Source organism: Bolinopsis microptera, chromosome 10, assembly GCF_026151205.1.
Source record: "Bolinopsis microptera isolate Bmic1 chromosome 10, MBARI_Bmic_1.0, whole genome shotgun sequence".
In the NCBI taxonomy this organism is placed as follows: Eukaryota; Metazoa; Ctenophora; class Tentaculata; order Lobata; family Bolinopsidae; genus Bolinopsis; species Bolinopsis microptera.
Window position 1 is genome coordinate 12,188,069 of NC_087081.1, and position 15,397 is coordinate 12,203,465.

At 39.9% G+C, this 15,397-nt stretch overlaps 1 protein-coding gene across 1 annotated transcript; it reads left to right on the forward strand.

Annotated features, from left to right (window-relative positions):
- Positions 1-66: 66 nt before the first annotated feature.
- Positions 67-5,942, forward strand: LOC134821824 (uncharacterized). Its single transcript, XM_063832618.1, has 6 exons — positions 67-106; positions 261-416; positions 568-764; positions 3,887-3,924; positions 4,184-4,498; positions 4,651-5,942. Exons 1-6 carry the CDS (start codon positions 104-106, stop codon positions 5,619-5,621), a joined length of 1,680 nt encoding a protein of 559 aa, XP_063688688.1. The 5' UTR covers positions 67-103; the 3' UTR covers positions 5,622-5,942.
- Positions 5,943-15,397: the final 9,455 nt, after the last annotated feature.

Below are 15,397 nucleotides of genomic sequence, written 5' to 3' on the forward strand. Positions count from 1 at the left end.
TAATCTTTAACCCAAAAATTAAACTTTCTTCCTTATTCAATATTACTATTTAAAGTATATTAATCTAAGGTGTCTCCTGGTATTATTTCGCGAAAGTCGAATAATGGTGAGTATCTACCAACAATTTTTTGATTTTTTATATTTCTTGAAAACGACACCCATGTCGCTTCTACATGACTGAAATCAATCTACCATTAAATATTCGATTTAAATTCAAAACTATTTCTTCAAAAATATTTTAAATGATATGTTATCTGCAGAGTACTGTACGATTACTGCTGGTGGTATTTGCCATCCAGCTTGTAGCTGGATGGCGCCAAGAAGGAGGGCCAGGGAAAGCATTGGATGGTTTGGATAAGGCTCAAAAACATATCATTAACGGTCAGGATGCCGATAAGAACGAGTATCCGGGTATGGTGAGTGTAAAGTCAAGTGAGGGAGAGTGTGACGTCACGTGAGGTAGAGTGTGACGTCATGTGAGGGAGAATTTGAAAGCAATGATGAAGTGTGCAGGGAATCTTATATCACAAGGTTTTAATGCTGAACTGACTTGACAATTCTTCTCAGGTGCGAATAAAAGCGGACGGTATAGATCATCTTTGTGGTGGCTCTCTTGTCTCTACAACTGTAGTACTCACAGCAGCACACTGCGTCACTATGGAGGACGGATCTGTAGCTCCAGCACAAATGGGAGTCCTAGTGATGGGTGATCACACGGGCAGTATCGGAGAAGCAGAGGAGAAAAGTTACAGACCGGTGCGCGTCATCGTGGGGGGGGGGGGGTCCAACCCGATCAATTCCGATCATTCCGATCCCGATTTTGGCCTCATCAACCCTCATATCGGAAAAATCGGGAAAATTTAAATCTTCCCTCTGAGGTTTCTAGGCGATATAGGTAGCTATATCTGTACTTAAATATGACAAGAAATCGATTGGTGGTGGTCCCAGAACCCCAAAACGGTATCTTGTTCCAAACAAGAATCGTTTCGTCCGAAAAACAACACAATGTCGTACCAACTCTTGTTTGACAGAAACATCCACCCCGGTCCACAATTGAAAGAGGTACGGTTGGTAATAACAATCGTAACAAATAGCGAACGCTTTAGTAACTTTTGATTTAAATTGTCTCCACAATTTGTAACAGGCTATCTGCAGAAATGGGTAGCACGGTTAATGACTATGGTCCTTTCTCAAACTTCCAATCCTCAGTTAGATACAAAGAATAGTCTACACAATTTTCAATAACATTAAAAGGGATGAAAATCACTTTATTTATCAAAATCTTTATTTATCATGTAACAACTTTTCCATAGTACTGGAGAGTAAAACTCTGTTAAACAAAAAAATTCTCGGGCACATTTTGAGTCAGTAACAGTAACATGTCAATATGTTACAGACTCAAATGCGTTTAAAAACATTTTAGTAACAATAAATTGTGTAAACTGATGAGGAGGAGGAGGAGGACTGAGGAGAAGGAGGACTGAGGAGGACAGAGGAGGAAGACTGAGGAGGACCAGGACGAGCACTAGGAGGATGAGGACGAGGACTAGGAGGATGAGGACGAGGACGATGAGGACGAGAACTAAGGACGAGGAGGAGGACGACTGAGGAGGAGGACTGATTAGGAGGAGGACTGATTAGGAGGAGAAGGAAGAGAAGAAGGAGGAGGAGGATGAGGAAGAGAAATGAGGAGGAGGAGGAAAAGGAGGAAGACTGAGGAGAAAGAGGAGGACCGAGGAGGACTGAGGAGGAGGAGGACTGAAGAGGAGAGGGAGGACTGAGGAAGAGGAGCAGGATTGGTGTGGAGGAAGACGAGAAGGAGGAGGACGAGAGCGAGGACGAGGAGGAAGACTGAGGAGGAGGACTGTTAAAAAGGAGAAGGACGAGGACTGAGGATCAGGAGGAGGACTGAGGATGAGGAGAAGGAGGACTGGGGGAGGACTAAGGACGAGGAGGACTGAGGAGAAGGACTGAGGATGAGGAGGAGGAGAAGGAGGACTAGGGAGGACTGAGGAAGAGGAGGACTTAGGGAGGACTGAGGAGGAGGAGGACTGAGGAGGATGATGAGGAGGAGGACTGAGGATGAGGAGGAGGAGAAGGAGGACTGGGGGAGGACTGATGAGGAGGAGGACTGGGGGAGGACTGAGGAGCAGGAGGATGACTTAGGAGTAGGAGGAGAAGGAGGAGAAGGAGGAGAAGGAGGAAAAGGATGAGAGGGAGGAGGAGGACTTAGGAGTAGGAGGAGAAGAAGGAGAAGGAGGACTGGCGAGGAGGAGGACTGACGAGGAGGAGAAGGACTGCGGAGGAGGAGGAGGACTGAGGAGAAGGAGGAGGAGGAGGACTGACGAGTAGGAGGAAGAGGAGGACTGAGGAGGAACAAGATGACGACTGAAGAGGATGAGGAGGATGAGAAGGAGGACTGGGGGAGGACTGAGGAAGAGGAGGACTTGGGGAGGAGGATGAGGACGATGAGACTGATGAGGACTGAGGAGGAAGACTGAGGAGGATGAGGACGAGGACTAAGGACGAGGACTAGGAGGATGAGGACAAGGGCTAATGAAGAGGAGGAGGACGACTGAGGAGGAGGACTGATTAGGAGGAGAAGGAAGAGCAGAAGGAGGAGGAGGATGAGGAGGAGGACTGAGGAGGAGGAGGATGAGGAGGATGAGGACTGAGGAGGACTGAGGAGGAATACTGAAGAGGACGAGGACTAAGGACGAGGAGGAGGCGGAGGACGAATGAGGAGGAGGAATGATTAGGAGGAGAAGAAAGAGGAGAAGGAGGAGGAGGAGTAGGAGGAGGAGGAGAAGGAGGAGGATTAGGACTGGGGGAGGACTGAGGAGGAGGATAAGGAGGAGGAGGACTAAGGACGAGGATGAGGACGAGGACGATTATGAGGAGGACAGAGGATGAGGACTGATGAGGAGGAGAAGGAGGAGGAGGATGAGGAGGAGAAGGAGGAGGAGGACTGGGGGAGGACTCAGGAGGAAGAGGATGATGACTGAGGAGGAGGATGAGGACTCAGGAGGAGGACTCAGGAGGTGGACTCAGGAGGTGGAGGAGGATGAGAAGGACTCAGGAGGAGGAGGACGACTATGAGGAGGACTAAGGAGAACTGATGGGGAGGAGAAGGAGGATCAGGAGGAGAAATGAGGATGAGGAGGAGGAGAAGGAGAAGGAGAAGGAGGAGGACTGGGAGTAGGACTGAGGAGGAGAAGGGGATTGAGGAGGAGGGTGAGGAGGACTGAGGAGAAGGACGAGGAGTCAGGAAGAGGACTGAAGAGGACTGAGGAGGAGAAGGACTCAGGAGGAGGAAGACTTAGGAGGAGGAGGAGGAGGACATCTAAATGTTTTGTCTGTTTTTGTCCGCCCTACTTTTTGTCCGTTTTGAAAATACAGGGTACCGAACGGACACAAAACATGATCCCCCAGCCAAGCATGTGTTACGATACAAATGTACTTGACTATACATTTAAGGTGCAGTGTACTAGTGATATTATGGTATGTTTAAAGACCGGACCACAAAATATAACCCTAGTGTTGTACTAATACATAATAACAAGTAACAGGGATAAAATTAATGAGCAGAAACAATCGATCTCACGTCAAGAGGCCAAAGCACTCGGGTCTGGGAGTACATGACAACTCCAACTAGTAGTGAGCATACTAGCCCCTGCAGTGGAAAAACACATAAAACATACTATTGGAATGTCCAATTAGTTCGTTTTCTCATAACAATATAGCATATGTAGGGGTTTTTTATCACTTCCTCACTTCTGAGAGGTTTTAGAGATCGATTCTCTAAAATTTCTCAATTTTCCGATTTTTCCGATTCCGATTTTGGCCTCATCAACCCTCATATCGGACATCGGGTTGGACCCCCCCCCATCGTACACGAGGAGTACCGTATTGATTTGACAGGAAGTAAGTGAGTGAGGTTCACTGAGCGAGGTTCACCGAGTGAGGTTCGCCGAGTGAGGTTCACCAAGTGAGGTTCACTAAGTGAGGTTCACTAAGTGAAGTTGACTAAGCGAGGTTCACTAGGTGAAGTTCACTAAGTGAGGTTCACTAAGTGAGGTTCACTGAGTGAGGTTCACTAAACTAACACGTGACGATTGTGAAATTTCCTGCATCAAATTGCAAAGTTAACCAATCAATTTAAAGTTTAACACACTTTTTTCAGTCCCGATCCACGACCTGGCATTGATCGTACTGTCTACGGAGGTTGACATAAACGCTGGAATAATCGACATTATCCCGGTTGCGGAGAAAGCATACGTAGAAGGATCCACTGTGACAGTCATAGGGTGGGGAGTTGACTCAGATGATGATGCAGATAGGGATGAATTCGGGTATCATCCCGCTGCTGAAACCCTTCAAGAGTTGGAATACGTGATAGGTAACCAGGCCGAATGTAAGCAATACTGGAAAGGTGGGTATGATGAGTTTGATGCTGTGGTCCAAAATTATGAGAAGATAGACATTGATACGCTAGCAGGTTTGTTTTTCATATTCCTATACTATCTTTGCAGTTTGCTGTCACCTTCTGCGGTGTATTTCTTTTTTCAAGTGCATGAAAACGACCTGGACATTTCGTGAAATCAGATTTAGATGATATTAAAATGTCTGTTCACTATAACATCTCCCCAGATGCGTTTGTCTGTGCGATAGATGATGAAGGTTTAGCAACTGTATGGAGTGGTGATTCAGGAGGCCCCCTATTTCAGGAAGTTGATGGAACAATCACACAAATCGGCGTGGTAAGCTGGGGTACTGGTGAAATAACAGAAAGAACCTACAACATGTACGTGAATCTCTACCACTATGCTGACTGGATTAAGGAGGCGATGAAACGTGCAGAGGAAAAGTCCTGGGTAGAACTACACACGGGTGGAAGCCATGGTGTGGTGATGATGATAAACTTGTCCCAGGATGGTGATAAAGAATTCACAACCGTTTGTAACGATAACGTTGGTGCAAACGAGGTCAATGCCATTTGCAGAGGACAGGGCTACCAATTCGGAGCTCTCGCAAACATCAGAGACTACGTCTCTGGTGGTAAAAGGCAACGAAGTGAGATGGGAGATCTCCCACCATTCGGGCACATAAATATGAAGTGTAACGATGAAGCCAAAGATGTAATGACGGATTGTGCAATGGATAAGTACGAAGACTCTGAAGTACCCTGCTTTAACGGACAACAACTGGCCGTCAAGTGTGCTGACGAAAAATGGGACTTTAAGATTGTTGCCGTGCTGCCTGTTATGAAGAGTATCAAAAGGTCAAGCTTTGTCAGGGGAAGAGTCAGTTGTATGGTGCATGCTCAGAAAGATGGAGTGGATCTGGACATGAAATCTCAAGTAAAGGTTGGACTCGTCAAGAGAAACGAAGATGCTGTTGAGTCCATTGGTTCTCCTATGAAATACAGGAGGAGTTCAAACATTTATGTTGGTAAATTCAGAACCGATAACGAAATCAAGACAGACGACTGTTTGGCTTGCATCGCCTACATTGCAGGGCACAACATCTACACTGTAGGAACACTCGGCCCTGAGGATTGTCCTGATGACGACGGACATTATGAGGCGTGGGTGAAACTTCAAAATGAGGGGGGAGAGTAAACTGAAAAAGGTGGTATACATTTATACTTATAATAACTCATTTTTCAGTAAACGTAGTATTACATTATATTATATAGGGAACATTTAAATATGATATTTATGTTTCATCACATTTAATATCAGATAGTTGCTTGTTCTATTTCAGTTTTCAAACCGATTTGAAATACACGTACATGTATAACACAGCTACAATAGATCAGAAATCTCAATATTATCTGGAATTTTTCATTATATAAATTCAAAGAATGATGTTGTTGACTGTTGTATACAGTGACCTATGAATAGATATTGTTTTATAATTATTCCTCGGTAAATTTACTTTTTTTTAAATGCCTTTTAATTTTGTTTTCCAAACAGCACCCTCAACCAAAGTTCTCATAAGAGCTCAGACTAAATCACTGTCTAACTGTCTAATAGCTTTAGGATGTTGCTAAATAACTAAATTTACCATCCAGTATAGCACCAAACATTGTCATTTAAGACAGTGATTTAAGACAGTGATTTAAATCATAAAATCATGTAAAATAACTTTGTGGATGTTACAACTTACAAAAGCGACTAAACAAGCAACGTCGTACAGATGGACGGAGACATATTCGCTCGTTACCCTAGCTCCAGGTATATCTCGATAATAGATTTTTGAGCATTTGGAATGGTTTCTGGAAAGGCAAGAATATTGTCAATTACCCAGTTTGTTAATTTCTTTTACCACCCTCTTATCTGAGTCGCCTATTTTGATTCTGTGTCTCGAAACAAGACGTCCTGTTAATGATCTAGAAAAATAGTGGATAATCACCGTATCCTAGTAGTCTGCACACTTGACTTGAACTTTCAGACAAATATAATATCTTATCTAAATGAGTTATATAGTTAATATCGAAATGTTCCCACAAGTGAAAAATGTTTTGTCACAAATGTGGACTTTTTATTGCTTCAGGTTAGGAATTATATCAGCAGATATTTGTAATTTGTATCCTAATCACATGATACTGGTGGCTTTTTTCATATTTGCAGTAATAAGTTCTAACGTTAAGAAACACAACATGCAATTAAAATTTCAGATCATGGGTTAATGCTCAAAATCTAATTTTGAAATATAATAATTAACAATTTTAAATAAAGCTGACTAATAAAACAAGAATGACAAACCTCATTAGGTTGGATATGATTTTAGGAATAGCCACGATACGATTAGAGCCCAGATTAAGGTGAACTAGTCGTGTGAGCATGGTGAACTGTATAGGTATCTCTAGAAGCTGATTACCTGTAACATTCCCCCCGTCAGAATATGGTAATGTATCATGATTTAATAAAATTGTACATTATAGAAGCAATAAATGGTTATTTGCCATGTCATTTTCAATTGCAGATGAAGAAATAAAAGATTTTGATTCCTGTAGCACAAGATATTATGTAGGCATTAAATATAAAGGGATGTTAGTTTTGCTTCAAGATACTAAAGCAAATAATAAAATGTGTCAAGATAAATAAAAATTATGTTACCTGCAAGATTAAGTTTTTCAATTGACTGTGACATCCCAAAATCAAGAGCAACACTTTTGATAAGATTTTTTTTAATGATAAGAGTCTTTAAAAACCTCAAACACTTCATTTCTGACGACAAAAAAGCAATCTGATTATCTGAAATGTCCAGGCGTTCAAGTCGTTTTAACTTGGAGAAGACAGCAGACATTTCCTTGAGCTCATTTTTAGACAGATCCAGAGATCGCACTGACGTTAAGATGTCGGTGAAAGTGAGGTGGGTCAACTGGCGACCTACAAGGACAATGTCCATGCCTATACTCTATAGATAGATTTCAGTGAGTTGATGGTCAATAGTAAAACAAAATTTTTTAAGTAAAACAAACTTTAAATTTTATTGCCATATTAGTATTACAATGAATAATGATATCATAATAAACATACAGGGTGGGCCAAAAGTCAGTGTGCAAACGTTGGGTCTTATACCTCCGCTGAGTTTTATATTTGAGAGCTGTTGCTTTGCAGATGGCATACTGTACTTACTGGTTCGAGGATTCCGTCGTCAAAATTTGAAAATTCGAATATTTTAGACCACGCCCATTCAATATTAAAACACCTATATTGTTTTCTCTGAAAATCCTGAACGACTAATTTTTTTAGAGACGGTAGATTATCAAATGTTGCACATGATCTGAAAAAATGAGGCAAAACGGATTAGAAATGACGAAGTTAACAAGCATTTTGTGTATCTCGTTAACAAATTGACTGGGTGATTATGTGACACAGTGACACGACACCTTAATTGGGCACCCTTAATAATTCCCATAATGTTTAACCTTATCACGTGATTAGGTAAACCAATCACCTGATCACACGTAATGAACAAGCTTGTTATGCTTCATATCTCGGTCATCTGAGAAGCTAGAACTCTCATTCTTTCAGGGCAAACGTAATTCGAATGGCCAAACACAATTCAATAACATTTAGCTTGATCCGATTATCCAAACTATCAAAAAAATGTGAAAATGAACCTCCATTTGAAAAAAATGAACGCGAATATTTTTCGAGTTGACAAATTCCTCGAACCAGTGGTGGTACTAAGTCATACCAGAAGGAAGTATTTCAATTGGGCACTCAGTGACTGAGCTATTAAGGCCAACGTTTGCACACTGACTTTTGGCCCACCCTGTAGTTAAACTTGAACATCCGATAATAAACCCATGAAAATTAGATATAATACTCGAAAATTCATCTCAATCATAAATTTCTATTAGCGCGGTGCTAGTCACTTATTATAATAACGGCGCTGAGCCTAAACTATGAATTCTAAAATAAAATAAAATTCCAAAGCAGAAGTAAAAGTTACTCTAAAAATATTTCATTTAGTGTATTTTAAATGTTTAAATTTTATAAATCGATAGTCTATATTTAAATGCCTTTTATTTCAAAATTCAAATTAACTTTACATCAATGTATTACAGTTATATTTAGAAAAGACCACAATATCTCCTGTGAGGCAAAAACATGGAAAAAGAGAGCTAGAAAAATATTCATGAGACTCAACACTACCAGACTGCAGCTGGAGTGAGAAACATTATGTAAATGTAATTGAATAAAAATCATCAATCCAGTAGATTTTTGTACCTATTTTAGAAGAGATTTTTATAGAATGTTAGAAGTGCAGTAGGGTCAGTTTCAGACGAATTAAGCATAAATGACATCATTGCCATGTCTGAAGTGGTTTGTAAATGGGCCATTGTTAGCCCCAAGCGTTTTGGTCCCTCATTCCTGCCACTCAGCATTGCCTACTGTAAAGTAGAAATTTTTCTAAGATAATAGAGAAACTGACCTTGTCTCACTAAATTCAACCACTTACCATAATAAAAATACTAACAACCAAATAAAGTTTTTTAAATAATTATATACAATCACCAAAAATATTTCCTCAAGTTTACTTCTAACTAATTTGTGGTTTAAGCTCTTATTTTATTTATGATTAAAGGAATGTAAAATAAAACTTTTCGTTTCATTGAAAACTTTTCGTTTCATTGAGAAATTGCTGATAATGAGTACAAGAACTCACTCATGGCTAACCAGCAGCTTACAGACCACATCCTGAAGCAACACACCACTCTCAATACCAACAGAGAGGCTGGGAAAGCAGTCAAGTCTGCCATTAGCCTGTCTAATGCCAAGAGGTATTATATGAGTCACTCAAAAACCAGCTGATGAACGATCTTCCACCTTCGATCAGTGAGAAGATCCCACATGCATGAGAAAAAGGTGCATCAAGCTGGCTGACCGGACTTCCCTATGAGAAGTACGGCTTTGTCTTGAACAAGCGAGGGTTCAAAGACGCTATAGCACTGAGATATGCTCTACCCATTGCCAACATAGCCAAGAAATGCATTTGTGGTAAAGATAACACCTACAACCACATTCTTATTTGCAAGAAAGGAGGCTTTGTCAACAGCAGACACAACCGACTGAGAGACACTGTTGCAAGCATTCTTGAAAAAATCTGTAATGAGGTTGTTGTAGAGCCCACACTCCAGCCATGCACTGGAGAAAGCCTTTGCCCTGATACCATCCTGGATGATGGGGCAAGGCTCGACATAGCAGCTAGAGGTCTGTGGTCACCAATGGAGATGGCATTTTTTGATATCAGGGTTTCACACCCCGGAGCCAAATCCAACGCTAATCACAACACCCCAGCAAAGATGTACAACAAGCATAAGAGAGAGAGAAAGGAAATATGGAGACCGCTGTGTACAGATCGAAAAAGGAACCTGCAATGGCCTTGTATTCTCGACCACCTGAGGTATGGGCCCACAGGCTACCATGTTCCTTAAACGAGTAGCAACACTTCTGGCAGCCAAGACCAGCCAGGAAAAAAGCCTCATTATGGTAAATCTAAGACGTCGTTTGCGGTTTGAGCTACTTAAGACAGTATTGATTGCAGTTAGAGGACACAGAGGACGGTATTATGAGAAAGCAATACCTGTTGACGAACTGGACCTAAATCTTGCACACACCACCAACGATGAAGACAGGGGTGATGATGTTGATGATGAAGATGATGAAGTTGATGATGAGGTTGAGAATGTAGAGGAAGAGGTTTCAGAAGAGTGAGCTGAAAAAGAAGACAAGATTCTATTCTAATTTATTGATTATTATATTTATTGCAATAAACATATAATATCCATTACTCCAGGAGTGATGACAGGATATATAAAAAAAATTTAAGAGAATATATAAAATTATTCAAACAATATACACATAATATAGCGATGACCCTATATAAAATCTACCCTATAAGAATTAAAAAAGTTTCCTAAAAAATCAAAAATTACCCTTGGCCTTGTGGCTCCAAGTTAAGATCTAGACTGTTTAGATCAACAATGTTTTTTCTCGCACCTCTGTCTCCACGGAGAGAAATCACTGATGTAAAAAAATGTAAATGTAATTCAGTAATGGATATTCTCTAACTGTAAGGTCAGACGACAGACACCTCTCAAAAATATGATTAAATTAAACTTACTTTCGGAGAAAAAAAAGGGAGACCCCAACCCATGTAGCTGAGACACCTCACAGCATGGCAAGTAGACCAAAGTGGCTCCTGCTTGTGAAAGTGTATCAACTATCTCCCAGGGATCATTCCGGAGGAAAATGAGGAAAACTGATATTCACTGAAGCACAGACAAAAAAGGGGCTTAGTTAAGTAAGCACTTCAATGTCTACAATTTTTTTTGCACATGTTCCTTCGTAAGGTCATTCTGGCTAGCATCATTTACGTACCCAACTTCAATCAGTTATTTAAGATAATATGGTTATGTGGCAAAGTTTACCTAAAAGTAAAGTAAAATTATGACATCAGTATCACATCATTTAACGGGTGGTACGTCCTGGTAGGTTGTAAACCTACAAATTTTAATTAATTGTTTTCTTGATTATTTATTTGACGGCCAGGTTGCGCAGTTGGTTAGAACGCCAGCTTTTCAATCGTGAGGTTGCGGGTTTAAATCCCACTGTCTGCCAGCTGCCTGGTCGTGGGGTTCACATAGCCATGTGTCTACGCGTACTGCGTGACGCGCTTGTTTCACGGTTGCGCGCTACTGCAAGCGAGAGGGCTCTGGTTAGAGCAATTTTTGCCTCACAGTCACATGAGGAGATATTGTGGTATTTTCTAAATATAACTGTAATATAATACATTGATGTAAAGTTTATTTGAATTTTGAAATAAAAAATATAATACATTGCTGTAAAGTTTATTTGAATTTTGAAATAAAAAATGTCAACCCGGCCTTTGGTTAAAATTGTTGTTTTGCAATTGGTTCGCATGCGAAGCAAAAATGATCAATGATAGTTTGCGCGATTGCACGGTCCGGCGCGTCGAAGTAGCAAAGCTTCCTCCAACGTTTTACCTGGGGACCCCAGGCTATTACATTTACATTTATGTTTTTAATCATATCCGCCGTATTGATTCGGCGGAATGACAGGCTGAGCGCCGCCCAGTAACCAACTAAAACACTGTACTGCAATACTGCATGCATGCTGCAGCAAGCGTGAAAGGGGTACGTACAATGTATGTCGTACATTGTAGTGTTGTATTTAACTTCTTTCGGACTTCGATTTTAGACTGAACGTAACTGTAGTATGAAAGATTATCTCTTGAATGATCAAGATCAAGACTGTACTCCATCAATCCATCATGCATACTCATAAGAAACTGACCCTCAGAAGTCAAGTAATGATCGTTTCTAAAAGCTTGGGTAAGCTAAAATTTTACGCAAAATTGTCTAAGCGCCAAAAATTATAACACCCTGCTTTTTGAACAACTGGAAAAAATCCGACAATAGAAATCAATTAACAGTAACATGACATGACCTATTTTTGAACGCTGACGCATTATGCATATAATTATTCCGAATCACGGAGCTGTTAGTCTTACTCCAACCTTCAAGGTCAACCCATCGAGATCGTCGCTCTGCGAAGCAGAGCAACGATCGACGATACGAAGCAAGAATGCTAGTTCGCGCGGCGCGTCGAAGCGGCGAAGTCCTCCAAATCTAATATATGGAACAAATATTTTACGAGTATCACCCGTTAATCAAGGGCTGGACTTATTAAATTGAAGTTAATAAGTTTTAGTTAACTCTGTACTCCTGTGATCACAGTGCTGGCAAGCACGACCGGTGCATTTATTGTGGGTATACTATGTACCCCCGTTACTATTATACCCCCTTTACTATTATACCCCCTTTGGTACACGTTACAAGCCTCTTTCGTGCACGCGAAGCGTGCACTCCGGCCGGAGGCGGCGGCCGAAGGCCGCCGCCTCCGGCAGGAGTTTTTCAGGCATTAAGACTCATCGGAAGTGGTTCAGCAGATTTATTTTTAGTTCAAAACATTCTAATTTGATGTCAAAGATGACAGGAATAAAAATAGTTATGTTGAGATTTTTAAGAAATTTGCATAAAATACTCGCCAGCACTGTTATACGAAATTCGGTAAAAAACCCAAAATCGCCATATTCAGGTGCCTTAAAAACCATGTTAAAATCGAGTTAGAGATCTGAAATTTTTCAGGGCGTCTAGACGTTGACCAAATCGACTGCAAAAAAAGTTTCAGGTTTCAGGAACATCGGGAAGTGGGTTTTCTAGAACCCCTGTTTTACGACAGATTGTCGTGATATCTATTTATATATATATACATATATACATATATATTCAGGGATAGACGCTTTGCCAGTCAATTGTAGCCTGTATTTAATTGTCCATAGATTCAAAAGTATAAAAGATACAGCCATTTCCGACCACAGGTCTTGAAAATAATTGTTTACACTTTAGTTTACATTGTATAAACAAATTATTTGACGTCATGAACACTCCTTGATGACGTCATCAAGTTAACCGTTTTTAAAACTTGATTTTTGACAAAGTAATAACTTTTAAAAATGATTTTACACCATTAAAAAGTAATTTTATTCAAAATCTGAGGAAATTTTCAAGCATTCTGAAAATCTACCGGAAAGTTTTTCTAGCTTGCTCCTTCATAAAGATATTCGTCATTGAAGTTTGTGATTTTTTGAAGAATTATTTTATAAAAACGTCAATTTTGCGATTTAGTATTCTCTGGTGTTGGGCCATGCCTTGGGTTGTGGAGCTCAGTTCTGCTTCCTATAGATATAAATTGTGCATTAGGCTAGTTTTAAAGTTAAAAATCGAAAAGTTGCACACGTGGGGACACGCCCAAATTGATAGAAAATTGCTAAAATCACTGAAAATTGCTGTTTTCGTCATTTTCTGTCAACTTTAGAGTGCCGTTGTGATAACAGTTCTTCTTGAAATAGTTTGAAACTTTGCATGCTTATCAAGCTATATATACAACAATTACATGCAAAATTTTACGGAGATTCAATATTGGATGCGCACGCAACGTCCGCTCAAAGTTTGCACGTGCGAAAGGTGAGAATTTTGCTCATTTGTGATTTCCAACAAATTCTGCTTTGCCACGACAGTTTAATGTCATTATAAATGAATTTAATGCCAACTTGAATGAGTATTAAGTGGCATATTCAGTCAGTGATCGACCGATATGCTTACCTAAACACAAGGAAATGTTTTTAAAGGAAAAATTTCGAAATTGTTGAAACTTCCTCCTTATTAATGAAGATATCAGTTTATATTTCGACTTTATAAAGTACCCTGACATTATAATCAAAAAGAGATGATATTTGACCAAAACCCATAATCATGGGTAGAGTGGACCGCTGCCAGTGTCTCTCTTTCCCAAACAAAAGGAAATGATATTAATTTGATTGACCGTTCTCAAATGCAAAATGATACCGAGAATGAAATCGGTCGCTCGCTTTTCCCATTCATTTACAATTGTAATAGATTAAGAAGAAATACCCAAAGGCAGCTGTACTCAGCAATAAAGATTCAATAAACTTCAGCTAATTCAATAAGTAATAACTACCACCCTTACCCCGAAATACTAGGTATCGACCCGAACGCAACCCAAAGAGATTTTTACAGCATCTGATTGATGTACCTAATCAATCGAAACTTATTACAATTCGTAAGCCGTGAATGAATGGGAAAAGCGAGCGACCGATTTCATTCTCGGTATCATTTTGCATTTGAGAACGGTCAATCAAATTAATATCATTTCCTTTTGTTTGGGAAAGAGAGACACTGGCAGCGGTCCACTCTACCCATGATTATGGGTTTTGGTCAAATATCTAAACCAATAAAAGTTGTTTAGAAAGTGGTATTGTTACAACACTAACAGTAACATGACTATATTAGATCAGAGTTGATAATGATATGATGACGTCACGTAGCCTAACTAGCCACATTAACCGAGTAACTTTATTTAGAACATAGAAGGACAGAGGGTGACACCATGGTACACTGTACAGTCCAACAGACCATTACACAGACTCTAATTGTTCCTTTTTAACTTTTAAACAATGGATAACTATAAACGCTGGTTTAGGCCACTGCGAAACTTAAACCACGCTATTGGAGGTATATATATATATATATATACAAATATCCTGTACATCGTTGGTCACTGTTTGTTATTGTATATAAATATTGTAAACCACTGTTTATAAATATCATTGTGGTGTGTACTAAAGCTCACTTTTACTCGTCCTCTTGTTTTTCATTACAATAGTTTGCAGTTCAGTCTATTTAAATCATCTGCTGATATATAAAACATGTCACAGTACCTATTGGCAGATAACGCGACCTTTCTTTCGGTTTTACTAGTTACCGGTAAAAAACGACTGTTGAATTGGAAATCTGAATAACAGATTTGACGTATTTGGTATTGGAAATCTGATCCGAATTGTTACTTGCCTATAGTTTTCAGATATATAAACATTATCGTAGTTTTCTGTAGTAGTTGTACAGCAATACTAAGGTAATGGGACTACTGTGGACCCTCTACGGTCTACCGGCCAAACTTTGTTAACAAAGCCGTAGTCAAGGTTCGGTGAACGGTACTCTGTAGTTAAAAGCGCTTAAGGGACATAAATCAAAGTGGTAGAGCAACATCATGTAGTGGACATCTTGAGAAATGTTTTGTTTGTTATTTATTTAGAATATATATTCGCATATATCCACATATATCCACATATATCCACATATATCCATACTATATTTACATCTTGAGAAATGAGTAGTAGTTTTCTGTTCATACCATGCCACCGAATAATTAATATACGGTACCTTCTGCTATGGTTTTGCAAGTACCGTACTCACGTTTCATGCTACCTTGAT